This window comes from Pongo pygmaeus, chromosome 12 (assembly GCF_028885625.2).
Source record: "Pongo pygmaeus isolate AG05252 chromosome 12, NHGRI_mPonPyg2-v2.0_pri, whole genome shotgun sequence".
Taxonomy (NCBI): domain Eukaryota; kingdom Metazoa; phylum Chordata; class Mammalia; order Primates; family Hominidae; genus Pongo; species Pongo pygmaeus.
The window spans coordinates 52826360-52851744 of record NC_072385.2 but is presented as its reverse complement, the minus strand read 5'-3'; the positions used below and the strand labels follow the sequence as shown (position 1 = coordinate 52851744).

At 37.0% G+C, this 25385-nt stretch overlaps 1 protein-coding gene across 13 annotated transcripts in view; it reads left to right on the top strand.

Annotated features, from left to right (window-relative positions):
- The window catches only part of CTNNA2 (catenin alpha 2), a 1147855-nt gene that overhangs the window by 1074891 nt on the left and 47579 nt on the right, over window positions 1–25385 (top strand). For all 13 annotated transcript variants that reach the window (XM_054474847.1, XM_054474848.1, XM_054474846.1 and 10 more), the window contains 2 exons: window positions 6132–6245; window positions 13729–13910. In XM_054474847.1, the coding sequence (XP_054330822.1) occupies window positions 6132–6245; window positions 13729–13910 (296 nt within the window). The remainder of the gene's footprint in view (window positions 1–6131; window positions 6246–13728; window positions 13911–25385) is intronic.

The following is a 25385-nucleotide window of genomic DNA, read 5'->3' as shown; positions in this document are numbered from 1 at the left end:
CTGCTTTGTTAGCCTTCACGTGACAACCATTCATCTGGGAGGCTGAGAAAGTTTATAGCCATCATTCACTTACTTGTTCATGAGCTGTAACACACACACACATACACACAATTTTAGATAAAATGTCGTATCTTTGTCACATAAAGTGTCATTTCTCTATCTCGACATTTCAAATGATTTGATTAGATGGATTTCACACCACTTAAAATTTAGGAGGAGAGAAATGTACAGTATATACAAATTGTTATTTTTAAAATCCTTCTCCATTCAGCACCCAAATGGCTTCATTTTGCACTTAAATAATTTCTTGGTTTTCTTTCTGAATGTAATGATTGAGTCTACTTTAAAAAAATCCCTTGTGCTAAGGAAGATAAACAATAGGACAAGTAGAATTGTTTCTTTCCCAGAAAATTTGACCATAGCTCCTTCCTTCCCAAAGGCTGCAAAGAAAGATTTTTCTTTTCCCAAAAACAATACAGAAAGGACCCTGAAGGGTCAAATTCTTTATCATCTTGTCTCTTGGCAGTCAATACGTATTTAATGGTGATGTTGGTATCCGAGTGCTTCAGGCCAGCTCCAGGCAACCCTCTGAAGTAGACAAAGCTTGTTCTGACTATATTCCAGCCTCAGCTGTCAGGACCTTCCTTTTCTGTTGGAGCAATCTACTCTACCCCACTTCCATGAAACCATTTTTTTGTGGGTTTTTTTGTGGTTTTTTTGTGTGGTTTTTTTTGGTGTGTGTGTGTGTGTGTGTGTGTGTGTGTGTGTGTGTGTGTGTTTGCTTCTTCCTGAGGCTTGTCCATTGGGATCTGTTAGGTACATAGGAATTTTCTGATTATTCCCACAAAGTGGCTTAAAAATATATATGCAAATCTGGCAGACCAACATATAGTCATTTCTCATTTCTTACAGTAGTTAGTGTTCTGCAAATTCACTGTGAACACCAAATTTGTGAATCTTGAATCATTGCTCCTAGGAGAAATACAGGGTTAGGTTACTGTGAGCTTCTGGCTGCACTTTTATCAAGTGATCAATACTTAACCTTGTTTTATGTGAGTTTGTGTTCAAAGACACCTTCTTTAATATGTATGGTTTTTTGGGGGAGCCAAGGCGGGTGGATCACCTGAGGTCGGGAGTTCAACACCAGCCTGGCCAACATGGTGAAACCCTGTTTCTACTAAAAAAAAAAAATACAAAAATCAGCCAGGCATGGTGGCACGCATCTTTAATCCTAGCTACTTGGGTGGCTGTGGGAGGAGAATTGCCTGAACCTCCCGGTTCAAGGCAGAGGTTACAGTTTAACTTCACATCTCCCAAACTGTGTATCAAGGTGCCCTGGAGCATTGCCAGATATTTTAAAATTTCAAGGGTAGCACGTAGACATCTCTTGAATTCTGTATGAAATATGTTAATCAACATGGCCTCTTAAGGTGTCTAGTTTTATTAATTAGTTAGAAATAGTTCAGTATGATTAAAAATTGGTAATTGTCTTGGTTATTCATTTATTTGCTGAAAGCTTATTAGATGTCCAAACTTTTGGAGTTGCCCTAAATACAGAGATGAACAAAGCGGACAAAAGTCTCTAACCTCACAGGATTTCTATTCCTCTGGTAGGAGACAAAGAATAAACAAGGAAATATAATGTCAAACATTGTGCCACAGAGAAAACCAAAGTAGCCTAAAGGGGATAGAACTTCTGGTGGGCATGGATTTTATGAAAGGAGGTATCTGGGTGGCATTTGAGAAGATACTGGGAGAAGGAAGAAGAAATAAGCCATAACGGTACTCAGGTGGAGCATGTTTCGGGCGGAGGGAATGGCAAGTGCAAAGGTTGGAGCCAGGAACTTGACCTAGAGACCTAAGGACCTTATTGAATGAGTTGGGAGCCACTGGAGGGTTCTGAGCAGGGGAATAGTGTGATCTGACTTAGACCTTAAAAGGACCACCATGGCTATGCTGGTGAGAACAGAATGTATGGGGCAAGAGCAGAAGCAAGATCAGTTAGGAACCTCCGGAATAATCAAGGCCAGGCCAGAGTTGCTGGTCGCCAATCACTCCTGACTAGGGAGTTTTTTCATTTTGTTGTTGTTGTTTTCTTGTTTTTTGTTTTTGTTTTTTTGTTGTTGTTGTTGTTTTTACCTTTAGATCTCCAATTTGATTTTCTAGTCTGCAGCCCATTCCAGTGGTGTTGAGCTCTGTTGGGAAATTCTACCTCATGCATCTCTCAAGCTCTCCTGCCAACCTATATTCTCAGCCTTCTCCCAGTGAAATTCTCATACACATTTGGGCCCTTTCTTTCAATGGTTCTTATTACATTTTATGAAAAATGAGAAAATATTGAAGGATTCAGAGTCATTTCACCAGGTCTCATTTGTAGAATATACTCAACAACTCACATGTCCAGGTGAAATGACTGAATCCTTCAATACTTTCTCACTTTGTTTCTCTATAGAGGCTGTTGCAGAGGAAATAGAGCACCAGCAGCAGGTGAACGGGTCCTGTTTTGCAACTGACATGTGGTATGACCCTGGTCAAGCCACATGATCTCCCTGGGCCCCTGTAATGGGCACAAGTTGATCTCATAGACTCTTAGGAGAGATTTTGGAGTCTGAATACTTTGTGCCATTTTACAGATATGACCCACTTCCACAACAAAACATAGTGGAACCAGGAAACTAGGAGTAGACTTTAAATAGTTTCTGTTTATTGAAAAAAGCCTTCCCAAAGAGCACATAGAATTTTCACCCTCAGTCTCTATCCTCCAGTACAGCGAACTATTTATTTTATTTATTCCTTTACCCTGTAACACTATCTAATAATACAAGTGTAATCTTCCAGGGCCCATTTGCAGACCCTCTGTAATTTCCCATGTTTCCTTTAATTCATGGAGGTCTTTGACCAACTAAAAAATAGCACTCATAGTTTTAAAAATGTGTAATTCAAAAAATAATGCCATGAGTAGGAGACATACTCACATGCAATTAGCAAACTGCACATGCACAGAACTTTTTATATGGATGAGTTGGATGGGTTTGTTGCATGTTTAAGGTACATGTAAATAGCTTAAGCTCATCTATTTGCCTGGTGGTATTTATGATGGTTAAAATCATGGGCTCCGAAACCTTCAACTTGTTCCCCACCTCCATCGCTTGCTAGGTGTGATGCTTTGGAAAATATACTCAACAGTTCTGAGCCTGTTCACACACCTATAAAATGGCAATTACATTTATTTCATTAGGTTTTTGTAAGGATCAAATTCTTTAGCTGAATGCCTGTCCCATAGTGGGTGGTAAACAATGATTGCCATTATTATTGCTGTTGTTGTTATTAGGTGTTATATTTTATTATTAAGCACAGTAATTATCACCATCATTTATGAATTTAGTTAATTTTTATGGTTCCTAAAGCATTTTCCTATACATCTGAGCTTAGCAGTCCTCTGGGGCAGAAAGTGCAAATAGCAATTATAATCTCTGTTTTATGAGCAGGGAGACACAGAAGTAGTGAAACTAAGTGACTTGTGAAAGACATATAGCTTGTGAATGGCAGAGTTAGGTCAAAACATGCAGGTCCCCTGAGTCCTCGTCCAGGTTAATATCTCTTTTGATTTTAATGCTTTTCTTTATTTTGGTTCTTGGGCCATTGTCTCTTGAATAAAAACTCATCATTATTAGCCTTATGCTGCCAGGTTGGGTTTGTCATTGACTCATCTACTAAATGCACAGATCACTGAAATGTTTGGACACAGTACTATAAGAACTGTCATATTCTGCTTATTTTTGTTGAATGAGATTTTCGATTTACTTTTTCTCTTTCAAGAACTAATGACAAAAAGCGCTTGTAATCTTGTCATCTCATCTGTCAGCTGAATTTACCAACTTGCTATAATTGTCCCACAGTACACTGCAAAAGAGGGAGGAATGATCAGAGAATATTGTCTCTGTCCACAATAAAAATACAACCAGTTATTTGAACTGGGCTCTGCCTACTGTACCCCTGCTTTAGTTAATAAAATATGAGAACAAAACCTCTTTCTTCTCTCCTTATTTTAATATTCCTATGAAAGTAAATATCTGTAGATGACTGAGTGAATGTTAATAAGGTTGATGGTGAGAGAGAAGGAAAAACAAAAGTGATATGCCAAAGCTTGGAAAATTACTAGGCATAACGTGATATTGGCATGAAGGACCCCATTTTATGCCTGTCTGACCAATCTCAAGCCTTCATCAATAACCACACCTGATTAATTACACTGTGGTAGCCAAAGAAACCAGCAGAATAAAAATGTGCCCTTTTGGATGGGGAATGGGCAACTACATCATCGGTATTCCTTGTGGTCTGCTCTTTTCTTTTGAAAGACAAAGCCCTGGAATGTGGTCCTACTATATGCCAAGAGGCAGTCTGTGGAAGACCATCACCTGTCAGGCTAATCTCACACTGATTCACTCACTCACTCTTGTGCACCATCCTTACCACCTTTCGAATTTAACCTCATAGAGTTAGCAAAGCCTTAGAGCAAGCTATAACGTCTCATGCCTCAGTTTTCCTACCTGGAAAATGGAGAAAATAATGTCTACATCATAGGAGTGTTAAGAAACCTGCATGACTTAGTGCCTGTAAAGCACTTAGAAAAAACATTGACAGACACATACATGGTAAGCACTTAATGCACAGTTACCTATTATTATTGCCATTGAAGATGGAAAGGTGTTTTATTCCTGGGCTTATGGATTCTTTCTTATCTTTTCCTTATCACTGACTTTATAGATTGGAAAGGATCTTGATCTAACTCTACTCTTTTTAAGCAATTTTACAACTTCAGTTCTTGCTAAATTTGTAACGTGAATAAACTACAACAAAAACTAATAATGAGAAGTATGTTTGGAGTCAGACACACCTGGGTGTTTAGATCTAACTTCTGGTTCTTTATTAACTAATTTAGGGATATGGGGCACATGGCTTAACTTCTTTGCACCTTGTATTACTTACCTGTAAATAGAGAATGATCCCTAATGTCACTGTGCTCATCTGAGCTAAATTGATAATACATATGTAAAAGTTATTTAATCCTTTATGGGTATGTGGTAATCAGTAGCTTCATTTCATAAACTTTGTTGAATGAATTGATTTAAAAATCCTAATAATAATGATGGGCCAGGCACAGTGACTCATGCTTGTAATCCTAGCACTTGGGAGGCCAATGCGGGCAGATCGCTTGAGGCCAGGAGTTCGAGACCAGCCTGGCCAATGTGGTGGAACCTTGTCTCTACTAAAAAATACAAAAATTAGCCAAGCATGATGGTGTACACCTGTAATCCCAGCTACTTGGGTGGCTGAGGCACAAGAATCACTTGAACCTGGGAGGTGGAAGTTATAGTGAGCCAATATCCCACTGTTGCACTCCAGCCTGGGCTATACAGTGAGACCCTGTCTCAAAACAAACAACAAACCCTAAGTAATAATGATGGCAAACATTTAAAAAATACCTACTCTGTGTCTGATACTATACAGATAATACATTGCCTAATCTTCACAGCAATCGTAGAGGTAGCTACTATTAGCAACCTCAATTTACAGAGGAAGAAGTCAAACTAAGAGAGGTACGATAGTTTATTTATGAGCACATAGGGGCTCATATTCAGGCAGTCTTGACTCTAGAGTCTGTGCTTATAACCTTTATACCTTATGGCTTTGTGACCAAATCAGATATTCCATCAGGTCTGGCCTTTGGCCTGGAGATAATCAACTTTTTTGTTTATAGAGCAAAAGTGGCATTATAGAAGTATAGGTGTAAATTTTGTTGTTGATGGATCTTTTCTTTCAATAGATTTGGATGGGTGGAAATAATACACAAATATAATTTTTCTTAAAATTAGCATATCACTGCAAGTTAGACTTACTATACCTGTATGAGGAAATAATAAATAAAATATATTTTTTAAAGTAAATTAGGGCAGCTTGATTTTTCTGACTGCATTTCAGCTAATACTCACCCACATAGCTGTGTGGGTGCTATGTAGGATGCTATAAGCTCTGTTTTCTGGGGGATATTTAGCCTTTGCAATGAAGTGTGTGGATGGGGGTGAAGGTTATCAATTTAAATGCGCTGATTTATTTCTTTTTGTCTTTAGACCCCAGAAGAACTAGAGGATGATTCAGACTTTGAGCAGGAAGATTATGATGTGCGTAGCAGGACAAGTGTTCAGACTGAGGATGACCAGCTCATTGCAGGGCAGAGCGCACGGGTGAGTGGACACCTAAGACTATGGCTTGGCACACAGGGACCGTGTTTACTAAAATGGTTTGAGGGTATTTCTAAACTCCAGAGATGTGGTACCCCAGAGATTCATGGGTCAGAAATCTGTGCTCTCATTTGAGGTTGTTTATAGCAAATCACATTTTACACAGTGAAAATAACCACCACTGCTCCTGATTCCTCTAACTCCTCTCTTTTGCTATCACTAGAAACATAGCAACCACATCACAGCAAGCTTTTATGTGTATAATTGATTTTGTTGGGGTTGGGTACTAGAATTAGATGATAAACTGATAGGGGACACTGTAGTACTCAAATTTTGCATTGGCACAGTCACCATTGTTCTTCCTGAAGTCTCCAAGCTTGTCAACACAAAGGCAATGACGAATGGGGAATCAGGGCACTACTTTGTTTATAGCTGGGCTGATGCTCCATACAATGGCCTATGTTCTATGATATCTAAGATGATATCTTTTGAAATTGGTTCAATGCCATTAGATAGAGAACTTTTTGTTTCCTCATGATGCCTGTCTACTCCCATGGTGGTATTCCTAGATCTGTCTGCCATGTGATAGAAAAATAGAGACAAATTAGAAATATTCAAGTTTAAGGCAAGGATCAGGAAGCAACAGAGAGAGTACCAGCTCTGCCTGACATTTGAGTACTCCATGATACTGTTCACCAATGCATTTGGTCTAAAGAGCATCCTAAATTTGGATCAATCTGATTAGCTGTATCACCCAGAGAGTAGGTGTACGTAATCAAGGCTGGTTGTAAGAGATGAAATCTTTAGAGACTGCATAGGAGGATGAAATTTTCCTCCCCTTAAGGGCTCAGTTTCCAAAGAGTAAAAACAATCAGATTATAGTATAACTGAGAATTAGATATTCTAATTTTCTATGTTAAGTTTTACTTAAATAAAAGATAATGAATAGAAAGCAAGAGGTTGAGAAAGAGAAGGTAATTTAAAATAGAAATTGGGAAATGCCAGAAAGCCCACACTGCCTTAAGAATTATGAAAGAAAAATAATCAGAGGTTAAAATAAAGAGGACTTGAAGGAGATGTTTAGTCAAGAAAGACTTTGTGTCTAAAACCCAATTTCTCTTATATGCTTTATGCCCTGATATTCTCACCCAACAATCAAGTGACCCAAATGATATAAACAAACATTTATAGGAGGGATGTGAAGGTAAAAGAATATTAAAGACAAAGGCTTTGATTTCAGACAGATTTGGTTTTGAATTATAAAGGGCAGCGTTAGAACCATGCTCAAAGCTACATGTTGCTTAATTTTTCTGAGTTTCAGACCTATCTCTAAAATGTGAATAACAGGGTTACCTGATAGGATTCTCATGAAGATTTAATTACTTAATATTTGTAAAATAATGGGCATAATATTAGACAAACAGTAAGTGCTCAATAAAGATGACTGTGATAATTATCATCCTTTCTAAGAGAAATCCTTTTCGATCACATGATGGTGGGACAATAGAAAAGTTTGCATAGAGCCCACTATTTCAAAAATTCCTTGCAGACTCTATTTAATCCCCCCTAAAATTTTGAAAATTGGAAAGGTCAGTAACTTGAAAATCTTTTGACTCTGTGTTGGCAAAATGTCAGATGAATTAAACAGTCAATTCATCTTCAGAATTAAGTAAAACCAGCATTTTTATGTCACTGACAAAGGGCAATTTTGAGTAATTCATCCAAACATGAGGCAATTCAAAGTCAATTTAATTGACTAACTGCAACTCAGTATACATACAGCCTAGTATCCACTAACTAGTTTTCTTAAAGACAAAGACAGGTTGTACAACTCATCTTGCTTCATAAGCACCATCTTGTCAAAATGGCATGAACAGTCCCACTTTTACAAGGAAGAATAGAGTCCCAATATACTTCTGTTTCATTGGGAACCTAATTCTAGTCTCATTTACATTAGACTTCAAGTCAATGATGATGGGTGGAAATACAATTCAGAGACTCCTGTCTTTATCATCTATTATTTCTTCACACTAGTGTCTTTCCTGAGAGTTTTTTTCAGCATGAATTATAAACAGGGTCCAAGATAGTAAGAACAGAGCACTCCTATAAATTCAGCACTTGCTCATTTGTCTTTGAGGTCTATCTTGTGGTCTGTATGATTAACTTGCAGCAGACAGCATTACTTACTGAGTCAGCCTATTTTAGCCTGTAATTATATGATGACAAATCAGAGACATGGAATTATGGCTGTTAAGTTGGAAATAAGAAGGTGCATTGAATTGCCGAAATGATAGATGGTCAGACTTTTGAACCAGCAAAGTGTGCTAAGTTGGTCCAAATTGTGAAGGAGGCGAACTTTGTCTTTGACAGAGGCATTTGCTCTTCCCTGCAGCAAGTCCTCCCATGTTAATGATATTACTTTGTGTTCACATTTAGAGAAAGTCTCCCTTTCTAAAAATGGTAAATTAATCTATAAGAAGGTTTGAGTGGGAGATAAGCTTTTAGTAACCCCATCCAACATTGCTCTCAAATTCTGAAATTAAAGTATTTCAAAAATGTCCTTTATATGCCCATGTCTGCTGCTTGCCTACAACATTCTGAGGGAGAGGAGAGTGGGGGTGGGGGTTTAGGAGGGGTGAATGAATGGGAATCAATATGGGTGGTGGTGATCTGATAAATTATGGAGGTGATCTTACCCTTTGATCCTAGACATGACATAATATAAACTTTCTCCACAGGCTGGCATAGTTAAAATAGGTTAGTGACAATTGCTAGGCACTTAACCTTGGTGATACAATATATTATTTGGAGTCACACAGACCTGATTTTAAATATGGACTTAGTGAAGCTGTGTGACTTTGGGGCAACTATCTTAACCTCTCCACACTTCATCTCCTCATATGCTACCTCATAGGGAGAATTCCATGATAAAATGTATCACAGGATTTATCATATAAATATGTAATAATTAAGTTGGTGGTAATGGTGATGATGCTTGTGGCTTGAGCTAATCATTCATTAGAAGGCTGACTAAATAATTTCACCTGAAAGAGTTGGATAATTCAGGCAATCATGAGAGTTTTTACTTGAGTTAATGGGACAATTACCTCAATTTTCCAATTCACTTCACAGCTAGAGACTGGTAAGAATCAAAGGACCCACTCCTTAACTACTTATATTTATTATACTGCTTTAAAGTCAAGTGAGTAGAAACAGGCACGTTGAGTTTTTAGTCCCTTTAATTGTTATTTATAAACATTCTTGTACTTGAAACTTAATGTTAGCCTCTCGCTGTAGGCTTAAGAAATGAACACTTGTCAGTTTGGGGACCCGTAGACTTTAAAAATCATTTTTTTCTCTGGAAATTGGAAGATAATTATATCAAAATCTCCTTGAGATTTAAATTGAAGAAAGGATTCGGTGCTATCTGAATGGTTGTTTGCTTTTATCAGTGATTTTCACTTTTAGTGTAATAGGTATGGTTTATAACAATCACCAAAAAATGGTTGGTGGTTCAGAGGAAAGGCTGGGAGGGACTCTGGGGTAGGGGGAAGGAATCCTTTTGGATTAATATCTCTGATACCACTAATTTGGGACCCCACATCAGGCAGATCAACAATTTGGAGAGCTGTGCTTGGCTACTGTGGAAAGCAGAAACTTCAACCTGTCCTGGGTAATCATATCATACAAACAGAAAATCTGATATGTTCCCTTTCCTCTTGGCCATGAAGATAATTTTTGTCATGTTCCCTTAGTTTGAGGGAATGAACAATTGCATGTTATGTATTTTATATTGAGTTTGATTTCAGTGTAGCTGGCTTCTATTTTTTTCTAGCTAGAATGGCTTTAATGTGTTAACATTTCAAACTGCTGAGTTACATTGATAAGACCTAATTAAAACTCATGTGTTGAATTCTAATTTGATTAACTTGCAAATTTCACAGTTTGTGATCTACTGTTTATAGATAACCTTTTTTTAAATTCCAGTTTCAGAAAAGGTCAATTATGAATTTTTAAAAGCAAGAGCATTTTAAGAATATTTAGGAAGAGACTTCAGCTCATTGATAGCTACATAAGCAGAAGCAAATGGAAGGATGCTTTCACCCAAGTCACACACCATTAAGTGTATTATGCAGGTCAAGCACCCCTAGAGTCAAAATAATATCTTCCTTTGCAAACTTGCATTGGAGGGGACAGTTTTTCTTCAGAATTGTGTCCTTAGAATGTGTGTGTCAGTTCTGGCAACTTCTCTTCAATTATGTTAATGCAGTGAGTGGAAAAATGTTTAAGCAGTCAAAAGATGTTTATTAAGCTTCTACTCTGGGCAGGATATGGCAGCCTAAACCCTAGGGAAGCATATAAAGAAGTTAGCGGTAGGGCATTAATAGGAATTAATTAGAGAGCAAAGCAAAGCAGTTAATATTCAAGTGCTAAATTGTATTATGGAGATGCAAGTGCTATAGTTGACAGAGAAGTATACACCTTTCAGTGCACAAATTAACCTTGTGTTGGGACAATGAAATGTGCATTGCCTTTCATCTGGGGATTGAACATTGAGTCTGGGAGTCTGCTGATAGTTTTACGGATTCTTTTACAGAGAAGCACCTAGTGAATGTTTTAAATGATGCTGGTTTAGGACCTGTGAGGTCTAAGTAAAGCATGATTCGCTCTTCTGTATGAGGAGGACAATAAACCAAAAACAGCAATAGGTCATCAGAAAGGGATAGTTAAGGAAAAAAGTGCATATTTAATTTCTGTAAATCAAACATATCTCAAATATAGTGGAATAGCTGTCTTGCTATGAACACAACATTGCAAATGTGAGCTTATAATAAACTCTTGTATCTCAAGCACCTTTTTAAATACAGTTTTTAAAGCTACTTTATCTTTCAAGATATAGTATTTTAAATATCTTAATAGTATTCATACAAGTCTGGATTTTTAAATATGGATTAAAACTTACACATACACATGCATATCCAAACATACATACACGTGCTATTTAAAGCCACATAAATGCATCCATGGAAGTTAGTAGATGTGGCTACTAGTAAGAAGCATCTGGGCAGCCACTGGTTCAAGGATACCTTTAGTCAAATCAGACACCATAGGCAACTCATGTCTATGGCATCCACCAGGATGCACAGCGTGGCGAGCAGTGCTAGTGATTTCGGTGACCCTTGCCCCACTTGGTTGAGGACCCCAGGACAGTGGGTAAGTTGCATGGCCAGGCACAACTGATGATCCAGTTGTGTAGAGTGGTTAAGAATGATCTTAGTTCAGGTGGGTTTGAATCCTATTCCTAGAGCCTATTGTGTGATATTAGGAATTTTATGAATTTCTCTGGGCCTAGATATTATTATTAAAATGGGGATAGTAATAGTATTAGAATGATTAAGTAGATTGTTATTTGACATACATAAGCCTCAGCACAGTACCCAGTATTTGTGGATATACATAAGGAATCATAACAATCTTCTATGTGTAGATAGTTGCATAGACCCCGAGCCCATCCCTTTCCCTATGGCAACTAAGAAGTGAGACAGAGGGGTAGTTGGAAAGGCAAATTAATGGCGGAAATTATAATATAATGTTAATGATAATTCTATACATGCTTACTTTAATTTTATTTGAAAAAACACATAGTATTTAATTTGCTGCCCACCATGACCTTTTGAGGTGATTATTTGCTATGCCCATATTCTATCTGAAGAGATCAGTGATAGATCCATATAACGGTGAAGTCTTAACCCATGTCAGCTACAGAGCCCTTGTTGAACCCAGTTTTTCTGAGCTCACATTGCCTGATACCTCTATTAGACCTTAGTCATAGTCCTTCCAAATTCATTCACTCACACCGGGAGAAGATTTATAATTTAGGAAGCATTTTTCTCGTGTTATTTTACTTGTTCATTGCAGAAACTGCAGTCCCCCAAACTGTACTCTCTTGACCTGTCTTCTGGAAAATATGGGTATCCCAGAAGCAGGGGAATTGGAAGTACCTATTCACATTCCCCTGTCGTCTGTGAAGCAGGTTGCATGCAGTTTTGGGAGGATGTGATAAGGTGATGTCAGACATTTCATTCAGGGCTTGCTACCTAAATGGTGTTTAACAAATATAGTTGATTCTCATTACTCCTGATAGTTATGTTCTATAAAGTCATCATGAACATTTAATTAGCAAATATTTAATCATTGGTCCTAGGGGAAATACAGCAGTAGGTTCCTCAGAGCTGCCAGTCAAGACATTTTCTTCAACTGATAATACATAGCTATGTTTAATGGGTGTTTCTGTTTAGACACTTTATATTTTTGATTCATTAGCATTGAACTCACAGCCAATAACTCTGTAACTCATGCCTGATTGAAGCTTAGCTAACACATGTATTTTCTCCATAAGGCACATGCCAGCCTTCTCGTGCTCAGGGACACTAGACGCACTTCAGCACCGTGCTTGGAGCCATTTTAAACAGCAAAGTTACTAACAAAAAGCACAAAGATATGAAAAATGTAGCATTAAATAGACTGCAAAAAGTACACTTGTTTACAGTACGAGAGCTGAAAAAGGAAGGCAGAGCATTGCCTTGTTCAACCTCATCTGGGAATGTGCATGTCAGGCAACTCAATTTTTTTGCTGCTCTGCCCACATTTGCAAATGACCATGAAAATGCTACAAGCCTTGATTTTGGGGTTGCAAATATATTTTAGAGAGTAGGCAAATTGGCAAATGAAGACTCCATGAATAAGAAGACTGCAGTTCTCCTTTTTCTACATTTTCTTACCTAGCAGTTATTGAAAATGAACCCATGCTTCCTAATTTTATCCTTTATCCCATTATAACTTTTCTGCCTACGTACTCAAAGGCTTTAACAAGGAGCCACAGGCATGCCACCACCCTAAAGGAGATGGGGGAGAGCTGAGAGTAGGCACACCATCCCTGGAGTGCCCTGGGCAGGGGATTTTTGTTTGGCATCTCTCTGTAGACACCTTCACTTACACTCATAGAAAGTAGCCCCATCCTCCCCCACTTGGATGCTCAGATAGTGTTTAAAATTCCTCTCCTTTCCAGCGACAGAAGGCCGTTTTTCTTTTTTCCCTTCTCTGAACAGATTTCAGTGTTGAAAGAGGTGCATTCTTTCATCTGGTAAAAGTTTCCTGAGACCAAATATAAAAATTGTCAAGAATAGCTTCTTTTGAACAAACATATGCCATCAAAGCGGCAGAGAAGTTCTGTTATTGCCAGTGCGCACGTAGCTTTGGATCTCTCTGCATTTTTCATATATGGGAGTGGGACGGGGACTTTGGGGAGCTTATCAGCCTGTGCTTGTGGCCTCCCTGGAATGGAGAAAGACGTGCTTTCCGGAATGGCAGGGTAGCTCATAAGCCTTTGCAGGGTCTGGCTCTGCCATCCGCAGAAGGCAGAGTCAACATACGGTCTGTACTTCCTTTGTCACCGTCACTCACGCTTTTTCTGTAACCCACGCAGGCCATCATGGCGCAATTACCGCAGGAGGAGAAGGCAAAAATAGCTGAGCAGGTGGAGATATTCCATCAAGAGAAAAGCAAGCTGGATGCAGAAGTGGCCAAATGGGACGACAGCGGCAATGATATCATTGTACTGGCCAAGCAGATGTGTATGATCATGATGGAAATGACAGACTTCACAAGGTGAGGCCCAGAGCCAGGGAGCTGAAGATTTTTTCATTAAACCCAGAAGTGTAGCAGTGTGTATTAGCATGTGAAAGCCTGCTGAAAAATTAAAATATACCAACGCAAGGTGGTGGTATTATAAATTTACATGTATAAGTCAAAATGATCTGGACTTAATTCCTAGCAGATAGGTAGATCTTTTTGGTCAAGGAGAATAGATTCAATGGTGTAATTATTGTTGTTGTAATTATCTACCCTAAGGCAGTCATAAAATCAAACCCCGGGGGATGGGTGACTCATCTTTGGTCTGTGCTATTTTGCAATATGCTTAAGTATTATTCTGAAGATAAAGTGAATGATTTGTTAATATCCCTTTGGAAAAATATGTACGTGTGTGTGTGTGTGTGTGTGTGTGTGTGTGCGTGCGCGCGCGCGCGCGCGCATGTATACATATAGTATGTTGTAATATTAGCTTGTGATCTAGCATTAATGTAAGCTCACATTTTATTCTTACATATTAAGAATCAGATACAACAATCTAAGATTCCATTGTTTTCACAGAGAAATTAAAGTTGTATAAGATTTGTTTCCTTTAGCTCTGAGCTAGTACCTTTGACAAATCAAGTGACCAGTCAGAATTTTGTCAGGAGACTTTTCTTCAACAAGGGTTAGTGCTCTTTCTATCATTGCGTTTTGGTCTCTTCTTTAAAAGAAGATGATATCTCCGCCCTTTCAACAAAAAGGGCAAACCAAGGGAGAGCAAAACTCAATAGGAACCTCCCTGAATTTTGAATCAGAATATCAGGTGATTTGGAGGCAAGTCTCTTACTCTCTATTTGCGAAATGGTGAAATAACACTTGTCTTATCAACTTCAGAAGAGAGTTTTAAAATCCAAAGAGATAATGCAAGCATAAATTATGCTGCCATACAAATATAAACTATCGTTTTACTGTAGTTTTTTTTTTTCCTGGAAAACACTCATGTACGCGAAGATGTTTTAATGATTTAACATGGTATTTGTTATTGAAATAATGTAAGATATATGGGAATGTCAAGACATCATCTGATGGGTGACAACTTTTTTTAATGGTTGTTGAATGCTTCTAATGAGAAAAGGCTAGAATTGATTATAAGTTATAATTTAATATGGAACATCTCTGCATCACCCCCTTTGCCTCTGGCCAATATGTACTAATGACATAGCTTGGCCCTTTTTCCCAATATTTAAAAATTTTTTTTTACTTCAGTGGAATGATTTTACTGTTATGAAGGAGCCCTTTGAGACTTTTAAATGTCATTGTATTCATTAAAAGTTCAAATTTGTACATTTGGTCAGTCTTTGTGGACTTCACACATTTATTTCACAAAGCGTAACAGCAGGAAAAAAGTCTGAGCCATTATTTCAGCCTGAAACTTCTACAAATCAGACGATTATGGCAGCCTCAGTCATTGTTTCTCAAGGCCTGTGATGACTTAATTTGCTTGCTTTCAACATTTTATTAGTACTTTACCTGATGGTTATTATCCAATCCATTAATAGCATCACTTGAACAAATAATCTCAGTAAAGTGAATAATGAATCTGGTCATGTTACTAGTTTTGATCAGGAGCACATTTTATAATTCTCTAGATTACATAACTGACTGTGGCCAAGGCACAGTCATAAAAGACATATATGAGGGGTCTTGTTACATGGTGTTAAATAAGACACATGTCTGTTTGTTAGTCAAAGTATAGTTTTAAAAGTGAGAAGGTGTCTCCAATTTCATAGGGATTTCATATCATTATTTTATGCTGATTTAAGTAATGAAATGTCTAGGGAGCTACTAGTTACAATTTTTCCCACTGCATGATGAGTAGTTTTGTGTTCTTTTTGTTAGGGCAAAGGGAGGAGTATAGTAATTAATGACTAGAGAACCAGAGTAGACTGTGCGTTTGAAATGCAACATAGGAAGTTGAGGCTTCATTGCTGCCTCCATCTACACAGCCTGTTTTTTTTTTGCAAACAAACAGCTGACTAGTGCCTTTCTTTGTGGCCTCTCACCTAAGTTCACTATATTTGACCTTATACATTGTTATTATTGCCCTTCCACTTGCATATTGCACTTCAAGGAGGAATAATTTTAGCTCCATAACTCTAAACATTCTTAAGTACCATTTTCTCTTATTTAAAGAATGGATGTAGCTGATTAGGAATTGAAACTTGGCTACTGTCCATAATATGTATGTGTAAAGGGCATGTGGGTACACAATACCCTGGCATTTATTATCTTGTTGTTTTATTCTTATCACTAGCTAATTCATTAATTTGATTCAGTAATCTCAATGATATTCACTCCATTATTATTAAAATTGGAAGGGTTCTGCCTCATTATATGTGTAATAACTTCTTCATGGAAGATAAAACTGATTATGCCTCATGTCTTTTTCCCACTCAGTTCTTGACTTCCATCTCATGGACAATGGCAGAAGCACCATCCTGCATGGAGTGAATGCATGCTTTTCATGTCATTTTTCAGAAAGAAATCGCATGTTGCTAGTCTTGTGTCCCAATAACAAAAGGTGTGCAGATAGCAACAGCTCAAGTTTAATTGTACAGCAAAGAGCAAAGCTGTTTTTAAAATCAAACTTAAGTTCTAATCTTCAACAGTTTTGAGACTAAGAAAAAAAAACTTTCAGAGTACGACTGACTGTAAAATACTGAGCGCTAGACTCAAAAATCATATAATCATTCTATATTTCCCAAACTTGATTTCCTGGCTTACTTCACATGCTCAGTACCTCAGCTTAGGGAGCGCGTTACTGGTCTTTCAGATCCAATTCTCTACTCATCCAGGCCACATCTGCCCAGTGAAGGGCAACCATCCAGCTTCCTTTGCACCAAAAGTTTCGTTAGTTCCTGTTTTCACAAAATAAAAATCCTTGTGTTTGCTCTTCAAGGCTACCTTTCTTGACCTTTAGGCTTCTGTCCTAATTTTGTACATGTTTAACATCTGACCTTACAACCTATTCCAAAAAGTACCTGGAATAGTTCAACTTGTGATTCTGTAGTTCCACCTGAGTTCTCGAAATTCCCCAGATTCACTCAGCTGTTCTACTGTGCTGTCTTCATATTGCCTCAGCTGATTAGTGAAATGCAGCTGATTAGTAAAATTTCCCAAGCATATTCAGAAGCCTCTGAAAAGTGACTTTTATGGTTCGATACATTTGCAAATACCCTTTTTATGCGCTATATCTCATTATTGGAGAGTCACATTTGGTATTAACATGTTAGAGGTATTGAGAAGGCATAAAAAATAAGTTGGATTAACTCAGAATTTGAATTTTGAATACTAAGCATATTAACTCAGAATATACTGAGGCATAGATTTTTCACATTAGTACTTATTACCTTCTCACAAAATAAATGTGAATTAGTTCATAAACGGTGATGTGACAGCAGTAATGCGGTAATACTTTTCCTTGACTTTCTTTTTTGGAGTGACCACTTCATGGGAAAAACTCCAGATACTGACCTTTGCATCAGAATTACCTATGTCCTAAAGAGAGAATGTTTCAAGAATCTATATTAGCAGAGATAATTATATGGCTTGATGCTCTTTCCGAGGAAACTAAAAACATACTCCAGATGGGACAATATGATTGCTCCTGCATTAAGAACATGAGATTACCCATAGCATCTTTTAAAACCCACAAAATAGAAAATCTGGCCTAAGGTAGGAAAACACAAGGGCTGTGGGTCGCAATTTTAAAATGGGGAGATACAACCAATGTGGCCAGTCTTCTTGTCGATATTGTCTTCCACGGATAGGAAGACTCAAACTTCTGACGCTTACATGGATGTGATTTTTTTTTTCTTTCGTTTTTTTGTTTGTTTGTTTGTTTTGCTGTTGGCCATTTGTTTCTTGTTTCAGTCCCCACCTCACATTATCTAAATGACTGTAGCTCATTTTGACTTGTGCTGTCCAATACAGTAGCCACTAGCCATATATGACTATTTAAATTGTTTTTCTATTATGGTATACATCATGAAGTTTACCATCTCAATCCTTTGTAAGTGTACATTTCTATGGCATTCAGTACATTTACACTGTTGTGCAACCATTACCACCCTCCATCTCCAGAACGTGTTCATCTTCCTCAACAGTTACTCTGTACTTACTGAATGTAAACTCCCCATCTGCCTTCCGTTTCTATGAATTTGACTAATATAGGTGTCTCATATAAGTTGAGTCATATAATATTTGTCCTTTTGTGACTGGCTTATTTCATTTAGCGTAATGTCTTCAAAGTTCATGCATATATTGTAGCATATACTCAAATGCTTTTCCTTTTAAAGGTTTAATAATGTTCCATTGAATTCATATACCACCCACATTTTCTTTATCCACTCATCTCTTAGTGGGCACTTGGGTTGCTTCCACCTTTTGGCTATTATGAAAAATGCTGCACTGTACATGAGTGTATAAGTATATAAGTTCCTGCTTTCATTTCTTTTAAGTGTATACCCAGAAGTGGAATTGCAGGATCATATAGTAATTCTTTTAAATGTTTGAGGAATCACAATATTATTTTTCACTGTGGCTGCACCATTTTACATTCCCACCAGCAGTACACAAGTGTTCAAATTTTTCCACCATGGTCAAATTTCTCCACATTCTTGCCAAAACTTGTTTTCTGTTTTTTCTTGATAGTAGCCATCCTAATGGATGCGAAGTGGTGTCTCATGGTGGTTTTAATTTGTATTTCCCTAATGATTAATTATGTTGAACATCTTTCCCATGCTTATTGGCATTGTATATCTCCTTTGGAACAATGTCTATCCAAGTCTTTTTTGCCCATTTTTTAGTTGGGTTGTTTGCTTTTTTGTTTGTTGAGTTGTAGGAGTCCTTGGTATATTCTGGATATTAATTTCTTATCAGAAATTACAAATTCCTGATAAAGAATTACTATTTTCTCTCATTTTATTGGTTTCTTTTTCACTATTTGTCGATAGTGTTCTTTGACACACAAAAGTTTTTAATCTTGAAATTCAACATCTATTTTTTCTTTTGTTGCTTATACTTTTGGTGTCATATCCAAGAAATTATTACCAAATCCAATGTCATGAAGTTTTCTCCTGTGTTTTCTTCTTCGAGTTTTATACTTTAGTTCTTATGTTTAGGTCTTTCATCCATTTTTAGTTAATTTTTAAATGAGGTATAACATGAGGACTGCTGCTGCTTTTGCATGTAGATAATCCAGTTTTCCCAGCACCATTTATTGAAAACACTGCCCTTTTCCAAGACCCAAATCTTAGCAAAAATCTTAGTACTTTTGCGGAAAATCATTTGACCTTATATATATATAAAGGTCTATTTATTTCTGAACTCCATTCTATTCCATTGGGCTCTATGTCTGTCTGTATGCCAGTATGACACTATTTTGATTATTGTAAGTTTTAAGATCAGAAAGTGTGAGGCCTCCAATTTTTGTTCTTTTCAAGATTGCTTTGGCTATTTGTGTTGCCTTGAGATTCCATGTGAATTTTAGGATGAATTTTTAAATTTTGGCCAAAAATGCCTTTGGATTTTGATAGGGATTACAGTAAATCTGTAGATCTCTTTCAGTAGTATTGACATCTTAATATTAAGTCTTCCAATCCACATTTACTGAATGACTTTCCATTTATTTTTGTAATTTCAACAATATTTTGTAGTTTTCAGCATGCAAGTCTTCTGACTCCTTGGTTAAGCTTATTCCTAAACATTTAATTTTTTTGATACTGTTCTAAATGGAGTTATTTTCTTCATTTTCTTTTAGGATTTTTTTATTACAGTGTCTAGAAACATTTTGTATCCTGCAACTTGCCTGAATTCAGTTATTAGTTTTACCAGAATTTTTTTTTTTAAGAATCTTAAGCATTTTCTACATGTAAGATCATGTCACCTGTTAACAGAGATAATTTTGCTTCTTCCTTTCCAATTTGAATGCCTTTTAGTTCTTTAACTTGCCTGATTGCACTGGCTGGGATTTCCGGTACTATGTTGAATAGGAGTGGCAAGAGCAGGCATCCTTGCTTTGATCCTGGTCTTAGAGGTAAAGCTTTTATTATTCACCATTGAGTATAAATAAAGTAAGCTATGGGTTTTAAAATTTTCATTAAGATGAAATAAAACTGAAACATTGTTTGACAGTTTTTTTTTAAGCTAAAAACATGTGTGGTGTTATTTCTGAGGTCTCTGTTATGTTCTATTGGTGTATATGTGTGTTTTGGTACCAGTACCATGCTGTTTTGGTTACTGTAGCTTTGTAGTTTAGTTTGAAGTCAGGTAGCATGATGCCTCCAGCTTTGTCCTTTTTGCTTAGGATCGTCTTGGCTATACAGGCTTTTTTTTTTCCATATGAAATTTAAAGTAGTTTTTATTAATTCTGTGAAGAAAGTCAATGGAAGCTTGATGGGAATAGCATTGAATCTATAAATTACTTTGGGCAGTGTGGCCATTGTCACAATATTGATTCTTCCTATCCATGAGCATGGAATGTTTTTCCATTTGTTTGTGTCCTCTCTTATTTCCTTGAGCAGTGGTTTGTAGTTCTCCTAGAAGACATTCTTCACATTACTTGTAAGTTGTATTCCTAGTTATTTTATTCTGTTTGTAGTAATTGTGAATGGAAGTTCATTCATGATTTGGCTCTCTGCTTGTCTGTTGTGGATGTACAGGAATGCCTGTGATTTTTGCACATTGATTTTGTATCCTGAGACTTTGCTGAAGTTGCTTATCGACTTAAGGAGTTTTTTTGGGCTGAGACAAGGCTTTTTTTTTTTTTTTTTTTTTTTTGAGATGGAGTCTTGCTCTGTTGCCCAGGCTGGAGTGCAGTGGCATGATCTCGGCTCACTGCAAGCTCTGCCTCCCGGGTTCATGCCATTCTTCTGCCTTAGCCTCCCGAGTAGCTGGGACTACAGGCGCCTGCCACCACGCCTGGCTAATTTTTTTTTTTTTTGTATTTTTAGTAGAGACGGGGCTTCACGGTGTTCGCCAGGATGGTCTTGATCTCCTGACCTTGTGATCCGCCCGCCTTGGCCTCTCAATGGGCTGGGATTACAGGCCTGAGCCACCGCACCAGGCCAACAAGGGGTTTTTCTAAGTACATAATCATGTGGTCTGCAAACAGAGACAATTTGACTTATTTTCTTTCTATTTGAATACACTTTATTTCTTTTTGTTGCCTGATTGCCCTGGCCAGAACTTCCAATACTATGTTGAATAGGAGTGATGAGAAAGGGCATCCTTGTCTTGTGCCTGTTTTCAAAGGGAATACTTCCAGCTTTTGCCCATTCAGTTTGATATTGGGTATGGGTTTGTCATAAATAGCTCTCGCTATTTTGAGGTATGTTCCATCAATGCCTAGTTTGAGTTTTCAACATGAAGTGATGTTGAATTTAATCGAAGGCCTTTTCTGCTTCTATTAAGATAATCATGGTTTTTGTCACTGGTTCTGTTTATGTGATTAATTACATTTATTGACTTGCCTGTGTCGAACCAACCTTGCATCCCAGGGATGAACTCAACTTGATCATGGTGGATAAGCTTTTTGATGTGCTGCTGGATTCGGTTTGCCAGTGTTTAATTGAGGATTTTCGCATCAATGTTCATCAGGGATATTGGCCTCGACAACCATCTGATCTTTGACAAACCAGACAAAAACAAGCAATGGGGGAAGGATTCCCTATTTAATAAATGGGTGCTGGAAAAACTGGCTAGCCATATGCAGAAAACTGAAACTGGACACCTTCCTTACACCTTATACAAAAATTAACTTAACATGGACTAAAGACTTAAATGTAAAACCCAAAACCAAAAACAAACAAACAAAAACCCTAGAAGAAAACCTAGGCACAACTATTCAGGACATAGGCGTGGGCAAAGACTTCATGACTAAAACACCAAAAGTAATTGTAACAAAAACCAAAATTGACAAATGGGATCGAATTAATCTAAAGAGCTTCTCCACAGCAAAAGAAACTAGCATCAGAGTGAACAGGCAACCTACAGAATGGGATAAATTTTTTATAAGTTACCCATCTGACAAGGGTCTAATAAATATCCAGAATCTACAAGAAACTTAAACACATTTACAAGAAAAAAAACACCACCATCAAAAAGTGGGCAAAGGATATGAACAGACACTTGTCAAAAGAAGACATTTATGTGGCCAACAAACATATAAAAAAAGCTCATCATCACTGATCATTAGAGAAATGCCATTCAAAACCACAATGAGATACCATCTCATGCCAGTCAGAATGGCGATCATTAAAAAGTCAGGAAAAAATAGGTGCTGGCAAGGCTGTGGTGAAATAGGAATGTTTTTACACTGTTGGTGGGAGTGTAAATTAGTTGAACCATTGTGGAAGACAGTGTGGCGATTACTCAAAGATCTAGAACCAGAAATAATACCATTACAGGACATACACCCAAAGGATTATAAATCATTCTACTATAAAGACACATGCATATGTATGTTTATTGCAGCACTATTTACAATAGCATAGACTTGGAACCAACTCAAATGCCCATCAATGATAGACTGGATAAAGAAAATCTGGCACATATATACCATGGAATACTATCCAGCCATAAAGAAGAATGAGATCATATTAATTGCAGGGACATGGATGAAGCTGGAAGCCATCATTCTCAGCAAACTAACAAAGGAACAAAAAAACACCACATGGTCTCACTCATAAGTAGGAGTTGAACAGTGAAAACACATGGACACAGGGAGGGGAACAACACACACTGGGGCCTGTCAAGGGTTGGGGAGCAAGGGAAGAGCATTAGGACAAATACCTAACACATGCGGGGCTTAAAACCTAGATGACAGGTTGATAGGTGCTACAAACTGCCATGCCACATGTAAACCTATGTAACCTGTACATTCTGTATACACATCCTGGAACTTAAAGTGAAAAAAAAAAAAACTAAAAAAACTAAAAAGGGATTTACTACAGGAGCCAGATATTTTGCTCTCAGACATTTATCCAGAGGCGTAAAAACTTGTATTCACCCCAAACCCTATACGTAAACATTTACGTCAGGATTATTTGTAATAGTCCCACACTGGAAACTACTCAAATGTCCTTCATTGGGCAAATGGTTAAATGGTTAAGCAAACTATGTTACATCTGTGCCACAGACTACTACTCAGCAATAAAAATACATGCAATGATTTGGATAAACCTTTAGATAATTATCCTGAGTGAAAAACAGTTATCTCAAATATTTCATACTGTATGATTCCATTTAGATGGCATTCCTGACATAACAAACTTGTAGAGGTGGAGAAGAGATTCATGATTAGGAATATGTTAGGGATGGGTTAAATGGTATAGACAGTATGAGAGAAACTTGTGGTAATAGGACAGTTCTGTGTCTCAATTGTAGTAGTTACATGAAGCTATACTTACACAAGTGCATAAAAAATAGTGAAAGATGAATATTTCCTATGGATTTTTCCAGTATCAATTTCCTGGTTTTGCTATTGTACTGTAGTCATATAAGATATTAACATTGAGAAAGGTTGGGAGAAGAGTGAATAGGACATTTCTATACATATCTCTGAATTTCCATAGAATCTATAATATTTCAAAATAAAAAGTTAAAAATAGAAGACAAACTTAAATAAAATTAAACTTTGTTCCTCAGTCACACTAGCCATATTTTAAGTGTTCTATAATTACATGTGGCTAGTGACTCCATATTGGATAGTGCAGAATTATAGAATGCCCATCATTACAGAAATTCTGTTAAAATTGCTATAGACACTCGGATGTCTGAAGGAGCTTTAGAATCCACTTGAAACCTATGCAATGATAGCATTATGAAACCACTTGAAACCTATGAAACCACTTGAAACCTATGCAATGATAGCATTAAAAGACAATGCTACCCTTGCTACATAAGCCAAATTCAAGGTCTTCTCTTTTAAAGATACGTTTATTATTCCACAGTTATTCTTCAACTACCAGTAAGGGCAGCCACACATTCTGTTATGTAAGCAAAAGGAAATGAGTAACTTTGGTCCCCTACCTCCAGAAATGGCACAACTATTTTTTTTCTATTTCCCTTCTCTTCTGTTCATGATGTGGGGAAACTGGGTCATGTCACTAACTTTGTGCTCATTTAAAGAAACCTGGGCCTTGAAACTTTCTTAGAAGGGTGTTGCATCATGCTCAGAACCACATATGAGATATTCAGGATTTCCCAGATGATTCAAATAATTTTCTTTATTTTACACATGACTTTAACTGCATTTTAGTAGTTCAAATTTTTATGAATATTTAGACAATTGAATTTGACAGTTGACAATTTTTCTCATGTTATTTTTCTGGGTATTTTTGCATTCTGTGTTTGTATTTTATAGTAATACATTTACTTATACAGAATTTAAAGATAAAAGGGAATAAAATTTAAAAATAAAATTGTTTGGGAAAGGATTAACTTTTCAATGTATTGTCCAGGGACAATTGGTTACTGGTTGGAAAAATAAAGAGTGTGATTCCTATCTCACCCTATACAAAAGGCATAAACTCTAGGTGGATTTAATATCTAAATATAAAAAGGAAACTTTAAAATTTTAGAATAAAATGGAAGGATATTTTCAGTTACCTTGGGATAAGGAAGAGCTTCTTAAAGAATGGATGAAAAGCACAAACTGTAGTGTAAATGATGAATACATTTGACTACAATAAAATTAAAATTTATATTTTAAAAACTATAAAAAAAGAAACCTAACATATAGACCAAGACTAGAAGTAATTTGCAATATAACAAAAGATCAGAACCCAAAATATCTGAAGAGCTTAGATAAGCAATTTAGAAAAAGAGTCGATAGAAACATATGCAAAAGATTTGAAAAGAACTCAGAGAAAATATATAAATCAATAATGATTAATAAATGAAGAGACTCAGTCTCCTCTGTCATAACAGAAATGAAAATTAATTTTTTAATAACCATCAGCTTGACAAGAAAAAGTGAATATATTTTAACATCTAAACGACTGAACATATCTACAGAAAAATAAATATGCCACTTTCCTCCTCCTCCTGGGCTCAAGTAAACCTCTCACATCAGCCTCCGAGTAGCTGGGACTATAGGATGCTCTTGAGCCCCTGAGCTCAAGTGATCTACCAGCCTCTGCCTCCCAAAGTGCTGGGATTACAGGTGTGAGGCATCTGTCAGTATACGACTTTAATTAAAGTAACTTGTACAACTATCACCCAGCTTAAGAAACCTTCATAAACCTTTTCTAAGTCACAATACCTTTATTCTCTACTAGTTGTAACTATTACCTTGAGCTTTTTCAAGATCTGATGACGGTCTACAGGGGAAAAAGCCCTGAACTTTGTAGCATTTGCTGATGTCCAGGAAGTAAATATTCCCATTATGGCAGATTTCAAGCTCCCAACATTTCAACTGGCTTGCCCAGTTCTTAAAAACCTAACAAA